This window comes from Centruroides sculpturatus, unplaced genomic scaffold (assembly GCF_000671375.1).
Source record: "Centruroides sculpturatus isolate CEXI.00-Female unplaced genomic scaffold, Cexi_2.0 scaffold1188, whole genome shotgun sequence".
Taxonomy (NCBI): domain Eukaryota; kingdom Metazoa; phylum Arthropoda; class Arachnida; order Scorpiones; family Buthidae; genus Centruroides; species Centruroides sculpturatus.
The window spans coordinates 235,988-254,180 of NW_019385492.1; the positions used below are offsets into that span (position 1 = coordinate 235,988).

The 18,193-nt window shown below is 37.7% G+C and overlaps 1 protein-coding gene across 2 annotated transcripts in view; it reads right to left on the minus strand.

The window, feature by feature from the left end:
• Positions 1 to 18,193, minus strand: part of LOC111639487 (multidrug resistance-associated protein 4-like) — a 65,128-nt gene that overhangs the window by 31,418 nt on the left and 15,517 nt on the right. For both annotated transcript variants that reach the window (XM_023385378.1, XM_023385379.1), the window contains one exon: positions 256 to 431. In XM_023385378.1, coding sequence (XP_023241146.1) covers positions 256 to 431 — 176 coding nt within the window. The remainder of the gene's footprint in view (positions 1 to 255; positions 432 to 18,193) is intronic.

Here is an 18,193-nt window from a genome sequence, read left to right on the forward strand (position 1 = left end):
TATATATATATACATATTATATGTATTATATATTTATATATTTAGCATTTTATAATTAAAATACGTGTATGGCGATATTTAGAAATACAAAAAATATATTCACTGCAACTCACAAAATTTCTTCATTTATTATATCTGGCACTTGTTAACATACTGAATAGAAAGTGGCATACATAATCAATCTTTTGATTAAACATTTTATATTAAAACACAGTTCACGTGTTAAAGTATACATTAATTATAATAATATCATACCATTTGATTAGCCAATAGTCGCTGGCACTTGTAAGGGATTGAGCTATAATTAGCGTGGATAAAATAACAATTTTTAAGAAAAGTCCCGCTCCGGCATTGATGTATGATTTATAAACTGAAATTCCTGGTTTATTAAACTCTTCATTGTCATGCGGTGTTTGGTTATCTTCAGCATTCTACAGGAAATAACGTTTTATAAATTATATAAAATATTCGTTGAATTTTGCTTAAATTTAGAATAAATCTTTTTATAGGTTCTGTCAAACTATAAAAAGCTAAAGGATAATTTTTTGATATAAATATAAATTAGATGTGCTACTCTTATTTCATGCAGACTAAAGAAAAACACCATTCACTCTGTTGAATATTAGGTACTAATCTACTACAAAATGAAAAATTACAAAACAGAAAAATAAGAAATATATTTGAATAAAACATTATCATTGATAATTGAAGAAAGAAAAACACTGTAAACAACTTGTTTTTTGAATAAGTTCAGTGTAGTCGTAACTCCTAACATTCTTTTTGAATCCTTCCTTACCTGAACAGAGTTGGCAGACCTGGTAAACACTCGATATAACGAAAAAATCCTCTGTAGGTTTAGCTGTTTAACCTTGTTAAATATGACTTTCATTTCTTAACATTTATTTTTACATGTTTTTTGTACTATGCCCTCAGAAGCTTTAACTTTCAGACGTTACTGGACATGATGAAAAAGACAAGTGATATAATACAAAGTAATATTTGTTTGTGATATCTCATAAACTGTAATATCCTAAGGTTACCACTCTTGTAGTCGAATTTCTCAGGTACCAAACCAACGTTTGTACTTCCACAAATGTTTACAGTTCGTTTCTTGGTAATCAAACTTTTATAGATTTGGCAGTTTAAAATGCAGAGGTGATTTGTCCGCTAACCAGTCTCTCGAATAAGCCGAGTTTATACACGAGACGGACAGAAATAAAATTGTGCGTGTATATCTTTGAAATTTATGTTAACGAATCCAAATTGTCATCTCATCACTGAATAAAACCATATTGTTTGTAAAAATATGCTTATGTGTTGAATAATGTATCTATTTAATGCCAAATAAAAGTCTCCTGGCAACGAAAAGTCTCCAAACACTTTGTGTAGAAGGCATGTCCAAGTCCTTATCAGGGGATTACACTTATATGATCAAAGACTGCAGCCACAATTCGCCTAGCATAGTGCAGACAGGCGTTGTCATGCTGCAAATTACNGACAGAAATAAAATTGTGCGTGTATATCTTTGAAATTTATGTTAACGAATCCAAATTGTCATCTCATCACTGAATAAAACCATATTGTTTGTAAAAATATGCTTATGTGTTGAATAATGTATCTATTTAATGCCAAATAAAAGTCTCCTGGCAACGAAAAGTCTCCAAACACTTTGTGTAGAAGGCATGTCCAAGTCCTTATCAGGGGATTACACTTATATGATCAAAGACTGCAGCCACAATTCGCCTAGCATAGTGCAGACAGGCGTTGTCATGCTGCAAATTACAGGCTCGTGTTTGAAAAAAATTACGTTTTGATTCGTGTAGATATTTTCGAAGAACTATAGGGGAGACCGGGGCAACTTCGGCATGCGGGGCAAGTTTGTCAAGCGCTTTTTTTTGAAAACAAATTAAAAAGAGACTTTGGTTATAGGTTAGGCAGTTGAGTTTTATTGGTGGCTTGTTGAGTGTAGTGTTTTTATTGTTCTCCAACAAGCGTAGTTGAATTATCAAGCAAATTTTCATTTTCGTTCAATTCCATATAATATTTTTTTTCCATTTATATTGAATTGGCAGGTTTTGTTATAATTCCATGATAACGAAAGTTACTTTTCCTGTTAGAAGGATGTAACTTCAACTTATTCACGTGGCCAGATCGTGGCTTGGCATTCTGTTCTCAGGGTTGTACTTAATGTTTCGAAATCATGACTAGCGGGGTAAGATCGGCAACATAAAGCCACATTAGAAGCAAAGGATAAAAATCAAACAGATGATAAATGAAAACATGTTTGCATTTGTTATTCATGTATATATGTCTTTGAACTTGCATTTCGTTGTAATAATATTAAATGGGTGTTGGATTTGTATTTCTTTGTTTTAATAGTGAATTCCAACTTATACATTGTTAATAACATAATTTTATATACGTGCCTATCTTGCCCCATTACTGTTGCCCCTATACCAGGGGCAACTTTAATAAAAATAATTAAAATAATTACAACTTTACAAAAAGAGAGAAGTTGCCGATCTTGCCCCTATACCCGGGGCAACTTCGTCAATTTCTCTCTTCTTGTAAAGTTGTAATTATTTTAATTATTTTTATTTCCAAACTGATTTTAACCAGTTCTATAGTAAGGTAACATTCCAATAGACAATATGCAAAGCTTTTTTTTCAGTTTACAGCAGTATTTATTACACAAAATTTAAGTAAAACTTAACATGCCGATCTTGCCCCGGTCTCCCCTATATATTCTAATCCTTCTGATTTAACAGCTAACTACGTAACATTTTTATCCAAAAAAATTGAAACTGTATATTAATAATAACAAGAAGCACATATAATTACATAAATTTTATTAATACAAAAGATTGCATATTATGTTTTTTACATTACTTTTTAAAGCTTTTATTTAACATACAATAAAAAATCGTTCGATTATTTTTTATTTATTTATGTTTATGTGCATTGACAAACAAAACGTGAATGCTGTAAACAGATGTAGATTTTGCACTTTTTACAAGTATATTCAGTTTTTTTGTCTTTTCAGTATCTACATCGGGCTCTTTTTTCTTATTAGAAATGCAATGTAATAAAAATACGAATTTTTTATTCGCAAATTTCGCGCTTGGTCTCAGAAACCCAGGCATTGATTGCAGGATTAGATTTGTTACCTATATTTCCTATAGGTATATGATCTGGTGCATAAACAAGAAATTGTGTTTTGTCTGGCTTTCCTATTTTCTTCTAATCAGCATTTGTTAACTACAGACGATTTCTGGCCAAAAAAACTAAGAGGTACTTTTCTTCCTAAAGCTTTCCCTGGAGAGTCCTTTTTCTCATAAACATTCTATAATTCATTGGACTGTATACAAACTTATCTACACATCTCGCGCGATACTTGCATTAAGGAACTCTTTCTTTGCACTTCAGGACTATTAATTTTCTGATTGGTGTCGGTACTGTCTAATCTTTCTCCATTTTATACAGATTTTAATATGAACTGCTAAAAGTGACTTGCCTTTTATATGCAGGAAGCGTGACGCAAGAAAAGATATTATAAATCTTAAAAATTCGAATTTTTCAAAATTCCTTTCTGAACGAACTTGATTGCAGTCTGTTGCCAGATGTTGCAAGATTTGCACAACTGTATATTCTAAACTAATGGAATCTATGGTAATAAGTTATTGAAATAAACTTGTTAATTTACAATAGGAATTATTTGTAGCACTTCGTTTAATATGTACGCAAGTTTACGTAAGTTTCTGAAAGTTTAGATGAGAAAAAGTGCATTCCAAGTGGGATTGTACTGTACATAGATTCAGATTTATTGTTATATTTTACAGAAGATCCGATCGATCTTTCTCGAATCGAGAATGTGAAATCAGACAGAAACGAGAAGGGAGCCTCCATTTCTATCAAACTAATCGAGGGACAAAAGGAAAAAAATCAGCAAAAGAAGAAATCCAGGACAAAGAGACGAATGAAGTGAAGATTAACCAGGAATTGCGGGACCCCCCAAAAAAATGAGTTTAAAAGAAGCAATCTAAGCGGAAAAAAAATATTGTTAAGTCGGTATTTTATGCAGTTAAACAGGAATTCTTACCCATGAGAAAGGCCCGAATTGCCGATTTCTTCAAAACTGGCAGACTAATGGCTCTTTTCAAAGCCATTTTTTCCTTGCTTAAAAGAAGTTAAATTGAATCATTTAAAAAATATATTTATCTTATTGATTTAAAAATAAAATTCATCGTATATCAAATTTTTATAAAGTAAATTAATATAAATTTTAAAATGTTCGATCTCATATTTATTCAACGAATACGAAAAGAAAGCAGAGGTTTTTGTAAATCAGAAAGCGTTTTCCAAAATCAAATTTGTAAGATTTCTAATAACTTTTCTTGCGTCACGCTTCCTGCATATAAAAGGCAAGTCACTTTTAGCAGTTCATATCAAAATTTGTATAAAATGGAGAAAGTTTAGAGAGTACAGAATATTAATTGTCCTAAAACGTAAAGAAAGAGTTCCTCAATGCAAGTATCACGCGAGATGAGTACATAAGTCAGTATACAGTGCAATGAATTATAGAATGCTTTCGAGAAAAAGAAAATACTCTGCATGAAAAACTTTAAAAAGAAAAGTTTTCCCTTTCCTAAAAGTACCTCTTAGTTTCTTTAAGCCAGAAACTACATGACCATTAAAGATGATTTTTTGCAAGAATATAAAGTACAATGCGACAAGATCGACGTCGTAACAAAACCTGAATTTAAAATTCCGTCTGGACAGTGATTTTCAACTGTTGTGCAGTAAAAAGAAAGTAGGTGTGCTGCAAAGATTTTACAAGGTTCTTAAATAAACTATTTTCGAAAGAAGCCCAAAGAACATTAAGTTTACTTTTTAATTTTTTATAGGGTTTTTCATTGCAATTATAAATAAACCTAGACATAATATTGTGAAAAAATATATATTTATAAGCTAAATTAACATGTAATGAATAGTCACTTTGATTCCTTTTTACTGTCATTTTCGGCACATAAACAGTTATTTCTCTCTGTCCCTATCCTATTCCCAAATCCATTAAAAGACAACAAAGTAAAATTCATTAGTCTACTAGTTTATTACGATATCGTTTAATAATAATAATAATAATAATAATAATATTTTTATCAATAAATAGTAATAATATAAAAATATAAATGAATTTTAACAATGTTTAGCCTATATAGGATATACTTGTTCTAAAATGATAAAGAAATATATGCTTCTGCCGTTAAATTTCATATAATATGCAAAACAGCACACTGGATAATATAAAATAAAGGATAGTTGTATTTTAGAAGTGAATTTCTATAAAATATAGTTCTGGAATGAACCTGATAAATTACAGGTTTTATTGTGGAAAGGAAAAATCGTTGTCATCATTTTGTGACAAATTAAATCAATGTAGTGAAGAAGAAACAACAACATTCTACCTGGAAAACACTCTGAACTGAATTCAATAATACTAATTCGCAGTAAACAACAATTGTACAATGCGTCTGAAAAAATTACACTTCATCTAGTCATAAATGCATTAAGATCAACAGTATACAGTTATCTAGTTATATATACAATAAAAATATGTAACAAATTCTGGCACTAAATAAAAACTACAAAGAGAAGCCTTTAGCATGTGCAAAATTTATAATGCGGACTTCTTGAAAAATTTAAGGATCCCTGCTATAGGATATCAGCAAATACCACATATGAGATATGCAAATAATGCTATTTACAGAAAAAATGGAGAGTAGTTTTCTAATTTCGACAGAATAAAACAATCCACTCATAATTCAAATCAACTAGGAACTGCATTTTAGCAAATGGTGTGCATGGTATTACATTTTACATTACATTATTATTTATTAACGTATTGGTACAATACATACTCGGTACTGCTAAGCATAGCCGAGTGGGAACTACATTATATACAAATAGCAAAAAGATACAGTAAAGTATAGGGTATTTAATTACAGTATTGTAACAACTGGTAAGGTGTGAAGAGTACAATGAAAAGTGGGTTGTAGCTGGAGGCAGTAAAATATATTACAATACGAAACAGTATATACAGATGGTATAGTTGCTAGTGGCAAGAGGGGCAATTACCTCATGTTTCTTTACAAGTGGATGGAAAAGTTTGAAGAGTATTTTATTTTTTAGAAGGTCACTGTGTTGGCAGGGCCAATGGATGTTCATACTTTGGGCGGCCACTTTGATGACAAGTCTTCCTGTCTGAAAGGAAGATACAGCTGAATAAATGGTGGTCAGAGTTGTCAGTCTGGTTGCATATGGCACAAAGAGGGGTACTTTTATTGGTAAATCTGTGCAGGTAGTTTGAGAACTTTCCGTGGTCTGTTAGGAACTGCGTGAGGTGATAGTCAGGAGTCACCCATTTGTATTTGTCGTGATAGTCGATGATGTTAGGAATATACTTGTAGGTGGTTTCGTTGTGTCGTTGAGACCAAGATGATTGCCAGCGACCTAAGACATCCTTGTACATAATTTTTCTCACTCTGTCGTGACTGATTTTGTTGTAGATGATGGTAAGAAAGTCATCAACAGCCGCGGCCTTCGCCAGCTGATCAGCCCGCTCATTTCCCTCGGTGTTCTGGTGCCCCCGGGTCCAAGTAATATGGTATGAGTTGCTGGAGTGAAGGATTAAGTGCCGGATGGATGTGGCTATTGGATGGAGTTTGGTGCCACAGATTAGTTCGATGGCAGAGGAGGAGTCGGTAATGATGTGAATGCTGTTTTCCGTGTACCTTTGCTCAATCCAGTTAATGGCCATATTTATGGCTAGAATTTCAGATTGGAAGGCAGTACAGGTGTTATGAAGTCTGTTCTGTTGTGAGTAAATTTCCATATTGTTGCAGTAGGCAACAAAAGCACAGCCTATTGAGTTGTTGTGGCCAGAGCCATCTGTGTAGATGACAAGATCAGGATTGAGGGGCGGGCTGTTACCAATAAGGTTGTTGATATGGGGAGGTATGGCCTGAGTGTAAGGACTCAGATATTCATAATTACAGGCCTGGATGTTGCAAGTTGGAGTGGAGATATCATTCCCATTCTTGAGGCTCCAGATACTTTGTTCCATCCTGATGATTTCAGTGATGGGGGGTTTGCGAGAGATCACTTGCAAACTGCTATTTGGAGCAGTATGATATGCTCTTGTTATTAAGAGGAGTGCTTTTCGTTGGGAGGAGATCAACTTTCTATGTAGATGTACCTTCTGAGCGGCGTCTCCCCAGCAAAGACAGCCATAGGTGATGATGGGGACGTAGATATGGTCGTATATGACACTGAGCCCCTCAGAATTAAGGCCCCAGCCTTTCCGCGCAATCTGTGAGAAGGCGTGAAAAATTAGGCTAGTGCGTTTGGCGATGTATTTGATATGAATGTCCCAGCTGAGACGAAAGTCCAGCCAGACGCCAAGGTATTTAATACATTTTTCGACCTTAATAGATTGGTTATTCATTCTCACAGTTGGGGTGCGGNACCTCATGTTTCTTTACAAGTTGATGGAAAAGCTTGAAGAGTATTTTATTTTTTAGAAGGTCACTGTGTTGGCAGGGCCAATGGATGTTCATACTTTGGGCGACCACTTTGATGGCAAGTCTTTCGGTCTGAAGGGAGATACAGCTGAATAAATGGTGGTCAGAGTTGTCGGTCTGGCTGCATATGGCACAAAGAGGGGTACTTTTATTAATAAATCTGTGCAGGTAGTTTGAGAACTTTCCGTGGTCTGTTAGGAACTGAGTGAGGTGATAGTCAGGAGTCACCCATTTGTATTTGTCGTGATAGTCGATGATGTTAGGAATATACTTGTAGGTGGTTTCGTTGTGTCGTTGAGACCAAGATGATTGCCAGCGACCTAAGACATCCTTGTACATAATTTTTCTCACTCTGTCGTGACTGATTTTGTTGTAGATGATGGTAAGAAAGTCATCAACAGCCGCGGCCTTCGCCAGCTGATCAGCCCGCTCATTTCCCTCGGTGTTCTGGTGCCCCCGGGTCCAAGTAATATGGTATGAGTTGCTGGAGTGAAGGATTAAGTGCCGGATGGATGTGGCTATTGGATGGAGTTTGGTGCCACAGATTAGTTCGATGGCAGAGGAGGAGTCGGTAATGATGTGAATGCTGTTTTCTGTGTACCTTTGCTCAATCCAGTTAATGGCCATATTTATGGCTAGAATTTCAGATTGGAAGGCAGTACAGGTGTTATGAAGTCTGTTCTGTTGTGAGTAAATTTCCATATTGTTGCAGTAGGAACAAAAGCACAGCCTATTGAGTTGTTGTGGCCAGAGCCATCTGTGTAGATGACAAGATCAGGATTCAGGGGTAGGCTGTTACCAATAAGGTTGTTGATATGGGAAGGTATGGCCTGAGTGCAAGGACTCAGATATTCATAATTACAGGCCTGGATGTTGCAAGTTGGAGTGGAGATATCATTCCCATTCTTGAGGCTCCAGATACTTCGTTCCATCCTGATGATTTCAGTGATGGGGGGTTTGCGAGAGATCACTTGCAAACTGCTATTTGGATCAGTACGATATGCTCTTGTTATTAAAAGGAGTGCTTTTCGTTGGGAGGAGATCAACTTTCTATATAGATGTACCTTCTGAACGGCATCTCCCCAGCAAAGACACCATAGGTGATGATGGGGACATAGATATGGTCGTATATGACACTGAGCACCTCAGAGTTGAGGCCCAAGCCTTTCCGCGCAATCTGTGAGAAGGCGTGAAAAATTAGGCTAGTGCGTTTGGCGATGTATTTGATATGAATGTCCCAGCTGAGACGAAAGTCCAGGCAGATGCCAAGGTATTTAATACATTTCTCGACCTTAATGGATTGGTTATTCATTCTTTCAGGGAGTTCGGAAGATAAGGAGTGGTGGACTTGCGGTTACGGTTGCTTCTAGTGTGGATAGGGAAAGGTTAATTAATCATAGTTCAGTTAAGAGTGCTGGTTTGGAAGTGTCTTCACCCATAAAGAAAAAGCCAAGAATGATAATGTTTGATGTGCCGAGAGAATTGGAAGGTGATGATTTAGTACAACAATTATATGTTTTGAATAGTGATCTCATTTATGGTGAATTAGGTACAGCATTGGATGAGTTTCGTGGCAGTTTTAAATTGCTTTATAGGACAGGTAGGAAGCATGACTTGTTGGTGAATTGGGTTGTGAAGGTGGCTTCAGATCTGAGGATTAGATTATTACTCTTAAATAGGTTGTATATTGAGTACAGAAGCTGTAGAATTAAAGATTACATAGAAGTCTCTAGGTGTTTTAAGTGTCAGGCTTTTGGTCATATAGTAAAGACTTGTAGATCTGAAAGTGTAATTTGTTATAAATGTGGTAAGGATGGGCACCGTTCTGGGGAATGTGAGTTAGAGAAACCTCAACGAATATGTATACCTTGTCGTGAATATGGGAAGCGATCTGATCATTTTTCTAGAGATAAGGAATGTTATGCGTTCCAGATTGCAATTACTCGATATAAACGAACAATAGATTATGGCTAGTACATGCAATAATATTATTTTACGAATTGGTCAACTAAATATGCAAAGAAATAAGATTGTACCTAATGAGTTAAATTTGTATATAGATCGTTTTCATCCAGATTTGTTGTTAGTCCAGGAGCCTTATGTTTTCAAGGGGAGAGTTCGGGGATTTGGTGAGCGAACAATGGTTGTCCAGAGTTTTCGTGAAAACCCGTGGGCAGCCATAGTTAATTGTAGGAAAGATTGGGTATTAATGGTACTCATTCAGTTTTCCTCCGGTACCTGCGCTGTTGCTCAGATGTCTAGAGAGGGGTATAGTGTTTACGTTGTAAGTATTTATTTTCCTCCAAATGATGACATTGAGGCTTCATTAATCGAATTAGAAGAGGTATTTAAGAGTTTAAACGGTAAGTCTGTTATTGTGGGGTTGGATTCTAATTCTAAATCCCCATTATGGGGTAGTCCTATCCTTGATGATCGTGGTGTAGCGTTAATGTCGGTGTTTGACAAATGGGGATATGACGTTCTTAATGATCAGAGTGAAATACCAACCTTTCAATCTACGCGGGGAGAATCATTTGTGGATGTGGTTGTTTTCTCTCCCACATTAAGGGGGTATGTTAGTAACTGTATAGTAACGTATGAGTATACGTCTTCAGATCATGCATTTATAGGTTATGAAATTGATTTTGGAGTACAGGTTAAGGGAAAGGAGTTATTTGAGGTTTATTTGGATAAGCAGTCCATTAATTGGAATCGTTATTGTGAGTTAATTAGGTCTCATATGTTAAAATATAGGGTCCCAGCTGTACGGACAATCTCAGATGTAATAGTCTGTGCAATGTAATTCATTCTTCAATCGCTGCAGCAAGCAGAGTAGTATCTAAGGGTAAAAGAGTGTCTCATTTTAGGAATAGGTGGTGGAATGTTGAACTAGATCAAATGAGGAAACATGTTTTTTGTTTGCGGAGAGCGTATCAGAGGGAAAAAGAGTTAGTGTTAAGGCAAATTAAATTGGATGAATATCGTTCTATGTATAGAAAATATAAAAATTGTATTGCTGAAGCTAAGGAGCAGAGTTGGAGGAATTATGTTGAAGCTACCGCGAATAGAGATGTATGGGGCACGCCTTACAAAATTGTTCGTGATAAAATAAGAATAGATAGTTTTTGTTCCGTTAAGAAAAATGAGTATGCAATTGATTGGTTGACTTCAGTAAAATATTTATTTGAGGTATTATTCCCAGATGATAGGGTAGAGGAGGATTCTTGTGGTCAGCAGGAGATCCGTAAGTTGAATAATAGTTATGTTGGTAACAGTTATTGTAGGCCGTTTGATATGGAGGAATTGATGGTGATAATGAAGGGACTTAAAAGTCGAAAAGCACCTGGTTTAGATGGGATTACTTACATAATGGTTCGTAAAGCTTTTCCTGTTATAAAGAAAGAATTATTGCGGTTGTTTAATTACTGTTTATTGTATGGTATTTTCCCATATAGATGGAAAATAGCAAAGGTTGTGATCTTGTTAAAGGGGAAAGACAGAGATAGAGGAAGTCCGAAATCTTATCGCCCGATTTGTCTGTTGTCTGTTATTGGTAAAATTTATGAGCGATTGTTGAAACTTAGATTGAATGAATTATTTAATGGGTATATAGATGATTACCAGTATGGTTTTAGACAAGGTCGTTCTACTACGGATGCTCTATGTAGGCTGTGGAAGTGGACACATGGTAGTACTTCAAAATATGTAATGGGTCTTTTCCTAGATATAGCAGGGGCGTTCGACAACATTTGGTGGCCTGCTGTGCTCCGAGTTCTTCGCAATCGGAGGTGTCCAAGGAATCTTTATAGGGTGATGGTTGATTACTTTAGTCATAGAGTAGTTGTTTTTAAGCATGATATGGATTTTAAAAAGACAGTGACCAAGGGCTGTCCCCAGGGTTCAGTTCTTGGCCCTGAACTTTGGAATTTAGTTTTTAATGAAGTTCTGAGTGGTCTGCGCAGCTTGGGATTACATTTTATCGCGTATGCTGACGATATTGTTATTTTAATTGAGGGGAATAGTAGAGCCCAATTAGAACGTTTGTCTGGGGATGCGGTTCGGTTGGTGAAAGGTCAGTTAAGTGCTTTGAAATTACGACTTGCGCCTTTAAAGTCGGCAGCAATGTTGTTGAGGGGTGTCCTGAGCCCGGATCGCCCCCCCAGCGTGCGAACGAGCACGGGGTCTATTCGTATGGTTCAATCTGTTCGGTACTTAGGTATGAAGTTAGGTACTCGATTAAGTATTAATGACCATATAGAGGAAATAGGTGCCAGAGCCGTGACTCAGTTCATAAGATTACAGAGTCTTTTGGGCTCGGGGTGGGGGCTGCGGCTTCCTGCCCTGAGATTCCTGTATAGGCATCTGTTTATCTCTATTGTGATCTATGCAGCTGGTGTGTGGGGCGACGCGTTGAGGCCCCCTCATGTGAAGAAGCTATTGAAAGCCCAGAGAGCTGTTCTATTATTAATGACTAGGGCTTACCGGACCGTGTCCACTGACTCTTTGCACATTATTGCAAATGAAATGCCTATTGATTTAGAAATTCGTCTGGCCTATTATCGTTATTTGGTCAGGGTACGGGCTCCTTTTACCATGGGTAGTATTTGTTATCCTAGGGATTTTATTAATTTATGTGATTCCGGGGTGCGTAGACTTATTAAGAAGCAATTATTTAGGGAATGGGATATTCGTTGGAAGGGATCGAGTAAAGGAAGGCAAACTGCTGTATTCTTTCCCTCCGTCTGGGAGAGGCTCGGTGCACAGTGGGTATTACCAGATTTTTATATGAGTCAATTTCTTTCTGGACACGGAGATTTTTATGATAAGCTATTTTCTTTTAATTTAGTTAAGTCGGATTGTTGTGAATGTGGTGACAAGAACTCGTTAGTCCATTTTATTTTTATGTGCCCACTTTTATCAGCCATACGTTCGGGATGTATTTATTTACAGGGTAATATTGTTAGTGAAGGTTTATTACGTAAGTTCGTATCAAGCAAGGTTATATATAATGTTATTTGTCCCTTTTTAAGATTAATGTTTATTGAGAGAATTAATTTACGGAAACTTACATAAAGGACGGGTTTTTATGTGTTTTAACTGGTATGTCCTGTTTTTTAATTACTGTTTTAATTACTGTTTTTATGGGGTTTTATAGCATTTTTTATTAAATAGTTTTTTCTTTATAACCATCGAGAAGTCTTCGGACAGGTGCGATGGATAGGTATTGGGACTTTCTGGGACGCTTGGTTATTCATTCTCACAGTTGGGGTGCGGTGGTACAGGTTAGGTTTACCTGGTTTGTTAAAGACAATACTGGTGGTTTTGTTTGGATTGAATAGAAGTTTGTGGCGAGTACCCCAATGGTAGATCCTGTCAAGGATCTCGCTGCTACGCTGTTCCAAGACTGCACGGGATCTTCCTCCAATCAAGATAAGGACGTCGTCAGCGTAGGCAGTTGTGGCATCCTGACTGAAGTCTTCTTGTAGGAAAGCTTTAAAGGTTAAGTTTTACAGAAGCGGCCCACAGACCGACCCCCTGCGGGCAGCCACGCTCTACTTCTCGTTCGACAAAATGGGTCCCATACTGTAGAACAGCTTTGCGGTCATGCAGGTAATCCGTAAGGAGGTTGTAGATGTTGGCAGGGCGAGCAGCATTCCTGAGCTGGTAAAGGACGAACGGTCACCAGGCACTGTCAAACGCCTTTGATATATCAAGGCTGATGGCCAGAACGTATTTATAATTGTCCAGCAAGTTCTTGATGGAATGGACAGCATGGTTAACAGCATTATTGGTGGAGAGTTGAGGCCTGAAGCTGAACTGAGTACTGTTAAGTAAGGAATTGTGTTCAATATGCAAAGTTAGACGGTCAGTGAGGAGACGTTCTAAAACTTTGCCAAGTATAGGTAGTAAGGAGATTGGCCGGAGGTGTTTTGGCCTACCAGGTTTTGGCACGGGCACGATTTTAGCAGTTTTCCACTTGCGGGGAAAGATACCTGAGTACAGGCAGATGTTAAACATGTCTGTTAGTTTCTGGGGAATGAGGTTCCAGATTTTCTTTGCTAGCTTAGCATTAATGCCGTCAATGCCGGGAGCTTTGCTTTCTTTTAGCTTTTTGAAAGCGTTGTCTATTTCGTGGTAGTTGAATTCAGGAGAGTTGTCTGTATTAATAGGGGTGTTCACAGTATCACGAACAGAGCTCTGCCAAGGTTTGTCATTGTCAGTGCTGTCACTAATACAGAAGTTGTCCATGTGTTGATGCAAGGTGTTCATAATGCAGTCGTTGGGGGGTTCAGTGTCTTCGTTGATGGGTATCTGTGTCCTCCGTAGCTTGTCGGTGCACATCCTGGTGAGGTAACACCAGGGATTGGTAGATGCAGCAGTGCAAAACTGCCGCCAGGAGTTGATCTTTGCCTCTTTGATTTCCTTCTTGTACAGGGTCTGGTGATTGTGGTATTGTTGCTTGAGGTTGGTGCAAGTTGGTTCAGTTCTGCAAGTTTGATATCTTTTTCTGAGGGTGTTGTTGGTCCTACGCAGGTCGGTGAGTCGTGTGTTCCACCAAGGCACAGATTTGCATCTTGGGGTAGTTTTTGGAATAAATCTGTCACAGGCGTTTTCGATTTCGTCGATGTTGTGCTCAAGGGTGTGCCTAATATTATCTGTGCTCTGGTGACTGCAGTCAGTCATGCTGATCATGTTGGTATTAAGGTAATTTTTAATGCCATCCCAGTTAGCGATGGACAGATTATACCTGCGATTGGTCAGGGCAGTGGAGTTGGACGTGCTGTTGCTGCTGGTGTTCTTCAATAGGTATGAGATGTAGGTGTGGTCACTGTAACTACTTTTGTTATGCATACGCCAATTCTCCAGATCATCAGCACAGTCCTGGCTGCAGGCAGTGACGTCGATCCAGGTCTTTCCTTGACTGGATGTGTAGGTCGGTGGAGAAAGTGGGTTGTTAAGTAGCACAAGTCCATTAGATGTGATGAATTCTTCAAAGATTCCCCCCCGCTGGTCTTGTTGATCCCCACCCCACATCGGTAAGTGGGCGTTTATGTCCCCGGCGAGGATGAATTTGACATTATTGAATTTATTTAGGCTGTTCTGAATCATGTTGACAGTGTTTTCCATGCTGATGTCACGTGGACAATACATATTGATAATGATGTAGGTGTTGTTGTTGTATTTGATCTCATTACAAATTAGGTACTTGTTGGATAAGTGTTTGTGGTGAAGAGTCGAAAAGGCGGGATTCGTAATAACATTTATGGCTCAGAGAAAAGAGTTGGTGCCCTTGAGGATTGTACAATAAGTGTGCAGACAGGATGGTTCATTCTGCAAGCAATATGGCTCCTGAATAATAATAACTTCGTATTTGTGACATTTAGAAGCGAGGAGGGAGGTAGAAGCAATGCCTCTTCCCAGATTTATTTGCAGGAAACTAATACCATTGTTGTGTTTAAGATCCATAATCGGTTTGGGAAATTATGTTGTCTTTAACTCGTAAAAATGCTGGGCAGGAGCCATCCCTAGCATTGTGCTTGGTAGTAATATTTTTTCCATGTTGGCAATTGATGCACCTGGGCTCAGCATTTTTGTTTGGGCATTCTCTGTAAGTATGATTGCCAGCGCACTGGCTACATGTGGCAGTCTCCTGCTCACAAAATTTTGCGGAGTGCCCATACCTGCAACACCAAAAGCATTGCAGGACTGGGCAGAAATCGGCCACCCTGCACCGAGACCAGTCAAGGTTAACTTTCCTGGTTATAAGTAGATGCTTTCTCACCTGTGGAGATACCTCCACAACCCAGCTGTGAAATGGTGTCTCCTTGTGTCCGATATTGAATTTTACTTTAAACTGGTCATTGAATTCTTTTTCTGAGTAGCTTTCATTGATGATAGAATTTTGGTCATAAATATATTTTGAAAGGTCACTGCGTTTTAGTTCTGTTGGCACAGAGTATACAGCGATATGAGGGTTTCGTTTCTTGGGTGTTTTTGTCAGAAGCTCAGGTAGGTTGTCCGCTATACACTTCTCAAGAACAGTGGTGTCCTCCTTGCAAGTAAGTTCCACTGCGAGACCTCCCCATCTGATTTTGCGGATTCTCTCCACACCAATGTGTAGCTGAGAAGGCTTTATTTTCTTTTGTATTACGTTGCGAAGGTTTTCACTGTTTGAGTTGTCATCGCTGCCGTATACCAGCAGCACATCCTTTTGACAGTGAGGAGTCTTGGTCACTTGTTTCGAGTGAGCCACAAAGCCAAATTTTAGAATAGTGCTGTAAGTTGGTAGAGATGATTTAGCAGGTTGTAATCCAGTGATAGAGGCAATCTGATTGAGTTTGCCTAACACTTCTTTTTGAGAGTTAATAATAACCTCATTGTCTTTATTAATCAGTTTATCGATTTTGTTAGATATCTCACGGATGGAGTTGTCAACCGAATGTCCCATAAAAATGTTGATGACACGTTCCACACATCTAGTGATGAAATCGGCATGCTTTTTGGTTCCTATTTTGGCACATTCATTATCGGCGATATAGTCTTTAAGTTCATCAAGAACAGCAAATGCAGCGTCATGTGAGCTTTAAATACCAGGAGCCTCGTGCCCCGACATTATAAGAGTGAAAAATAAGAAGAAAAGTGAAGAACGCTTATTGGTTAAACAATACGCTGAGAGGCTGACTCGAACCCCGAACGGTTAAGAGGAACGCCGAAAAATTTAACTCCGCGCCGAGAAAATACGATACGCTGATCAGCTACAGCAAACGCCGAGCGGTTGTAGCTTCCGCCGAAAAATGCAACGGCACAACCGAAAATACTAACCGCCGGTCGGCTATAAACACGCCGTTCGGCTAGCACAAAACGAGGTGGAAGAACAAAGGCCTTTGTGTGAAACAAAAACTCGCGTGTCGATGGCGGCGTTAATAAAATAGCTCGAATAAAAAGTAACGAACCATAAAAAACGGGACGTGAGGCGCTACCATCCACAGTGACTGCGCCCCTAAAAAAAATAAAAAAAAAAAAAGAAGCCTGTTAAGCTTGTAGATGGTCCCGTAATAAAGGACACAACCGTCGCCCTATTAAGAGGACCCGTGGACGGAAATTAATAAATAATATAGTGAAGTAACCAGAAAAATGTCCCGAGTTAAACAAGACAACCGGCGAAAACCGTTTAAATCCCTAGTTACAATCAAACGAAGTTGACCACGTGGCTTCAACCAAATAAAGCGATAACTTGCAAAAAATAGGTCATTTTGAAAAAAAAATTAACGGCGTTTAACAGCGCACGTTGTAAGTAATAAACGATGTAAAAAACGTTTACGCGTGACAAGTTTTTATCGAAATATCTGACGACTAAAACAGAGCACAAAAACCACCGTGGCCGACCCATAAGCTCCCCCTATCGCAGTCCCCTGGTACTGACTGTGTACATGTTCCCCTGATATTATCTTATCGAAGATATGTTGGTATTATATCAAGAAAAGTACAGTGGTACCCTGGAATACGAACGCTCTAGCATACGAAATTTTCAGGATACGATATGAAATTCGAACATATTTTTGCTCCACGATACGAACAAAAACTCACCATACGACTTTACATTAGTTCGCAGCGCCATTTTTTATTTACTTCTGTTCATCGGTCTCACTTCGCGTGTTTGCTTCATCGTGGAAGGATCTCGCTCGATAAAGGAAATCTCGAGCTATTATCAGAAAGTGGCTGATTTTATTGAAAAGAAATATCCCTGAAAGGTATCACACTGGCCGTATTGCTGCTCAGTTTAATGAAATTTGCCTAAGTCATTTTAGAAACATTTTAAAAAGTAGGCAAAGCCAAACCTCTTTAAATAAATATTTTACCAAAGCGACCTCTATTCAGTGAAAGTGTTGGTGAAAGTGAAGGAAATAAAGCAAAAAGCAGAGAATAAAAAATTAAAAATATATATATAAAAGAGAAAAGATTACAAAATTAGTTTTAAGTTATTTTTAAGTTATTGTTACATTATGTTATGTAAGTAAAGTTTTAGTATCATTTCCCTTCTTCCTCTCCTCCGCCACCAGTTTACACCTCCACCGTCGTCTATCTTCAAAGGTAAAGTGAAAATAAAACTACATTTTTTAAATCAATTATTATTCTACTAGCTGCAAGGACCTGCTTCGCTGGGTTTTTATTTGTTCGTACATTTGTATATAATACAGTTTTTGTTTTTTATGTATAAAAGACTGTTTTTCTAAGTAATCTAGAATCTAGCTGCAAGGACCCGCTTCGCTGGGCAAAAAGTAACGATAGTGAAGATTAAGATAATTACATTATAGCCAATCTTACCCATTTTCACAGAATGCAAGAATTAGTCCCCCGTTTCCAGACTAATTAGAGACCTGGTACCGATTCTATTTCTGAACGTCTCCTGTTCACGTCCAGTCAAACGAACTATTTTCAACGTTTCTGGAACGTTTACAATCGTTCTACAATCGAACCTACATTCGAATTTTATGTTCGAATTAAATTTGAACAAATTCGAAATAGAAAACCACTTTTAACCACTTTCAGCCCCATATCTCCCGCACCCTTAAGTTATAGCTATCGAGACGCAACCCCCATAGTGCACGAAT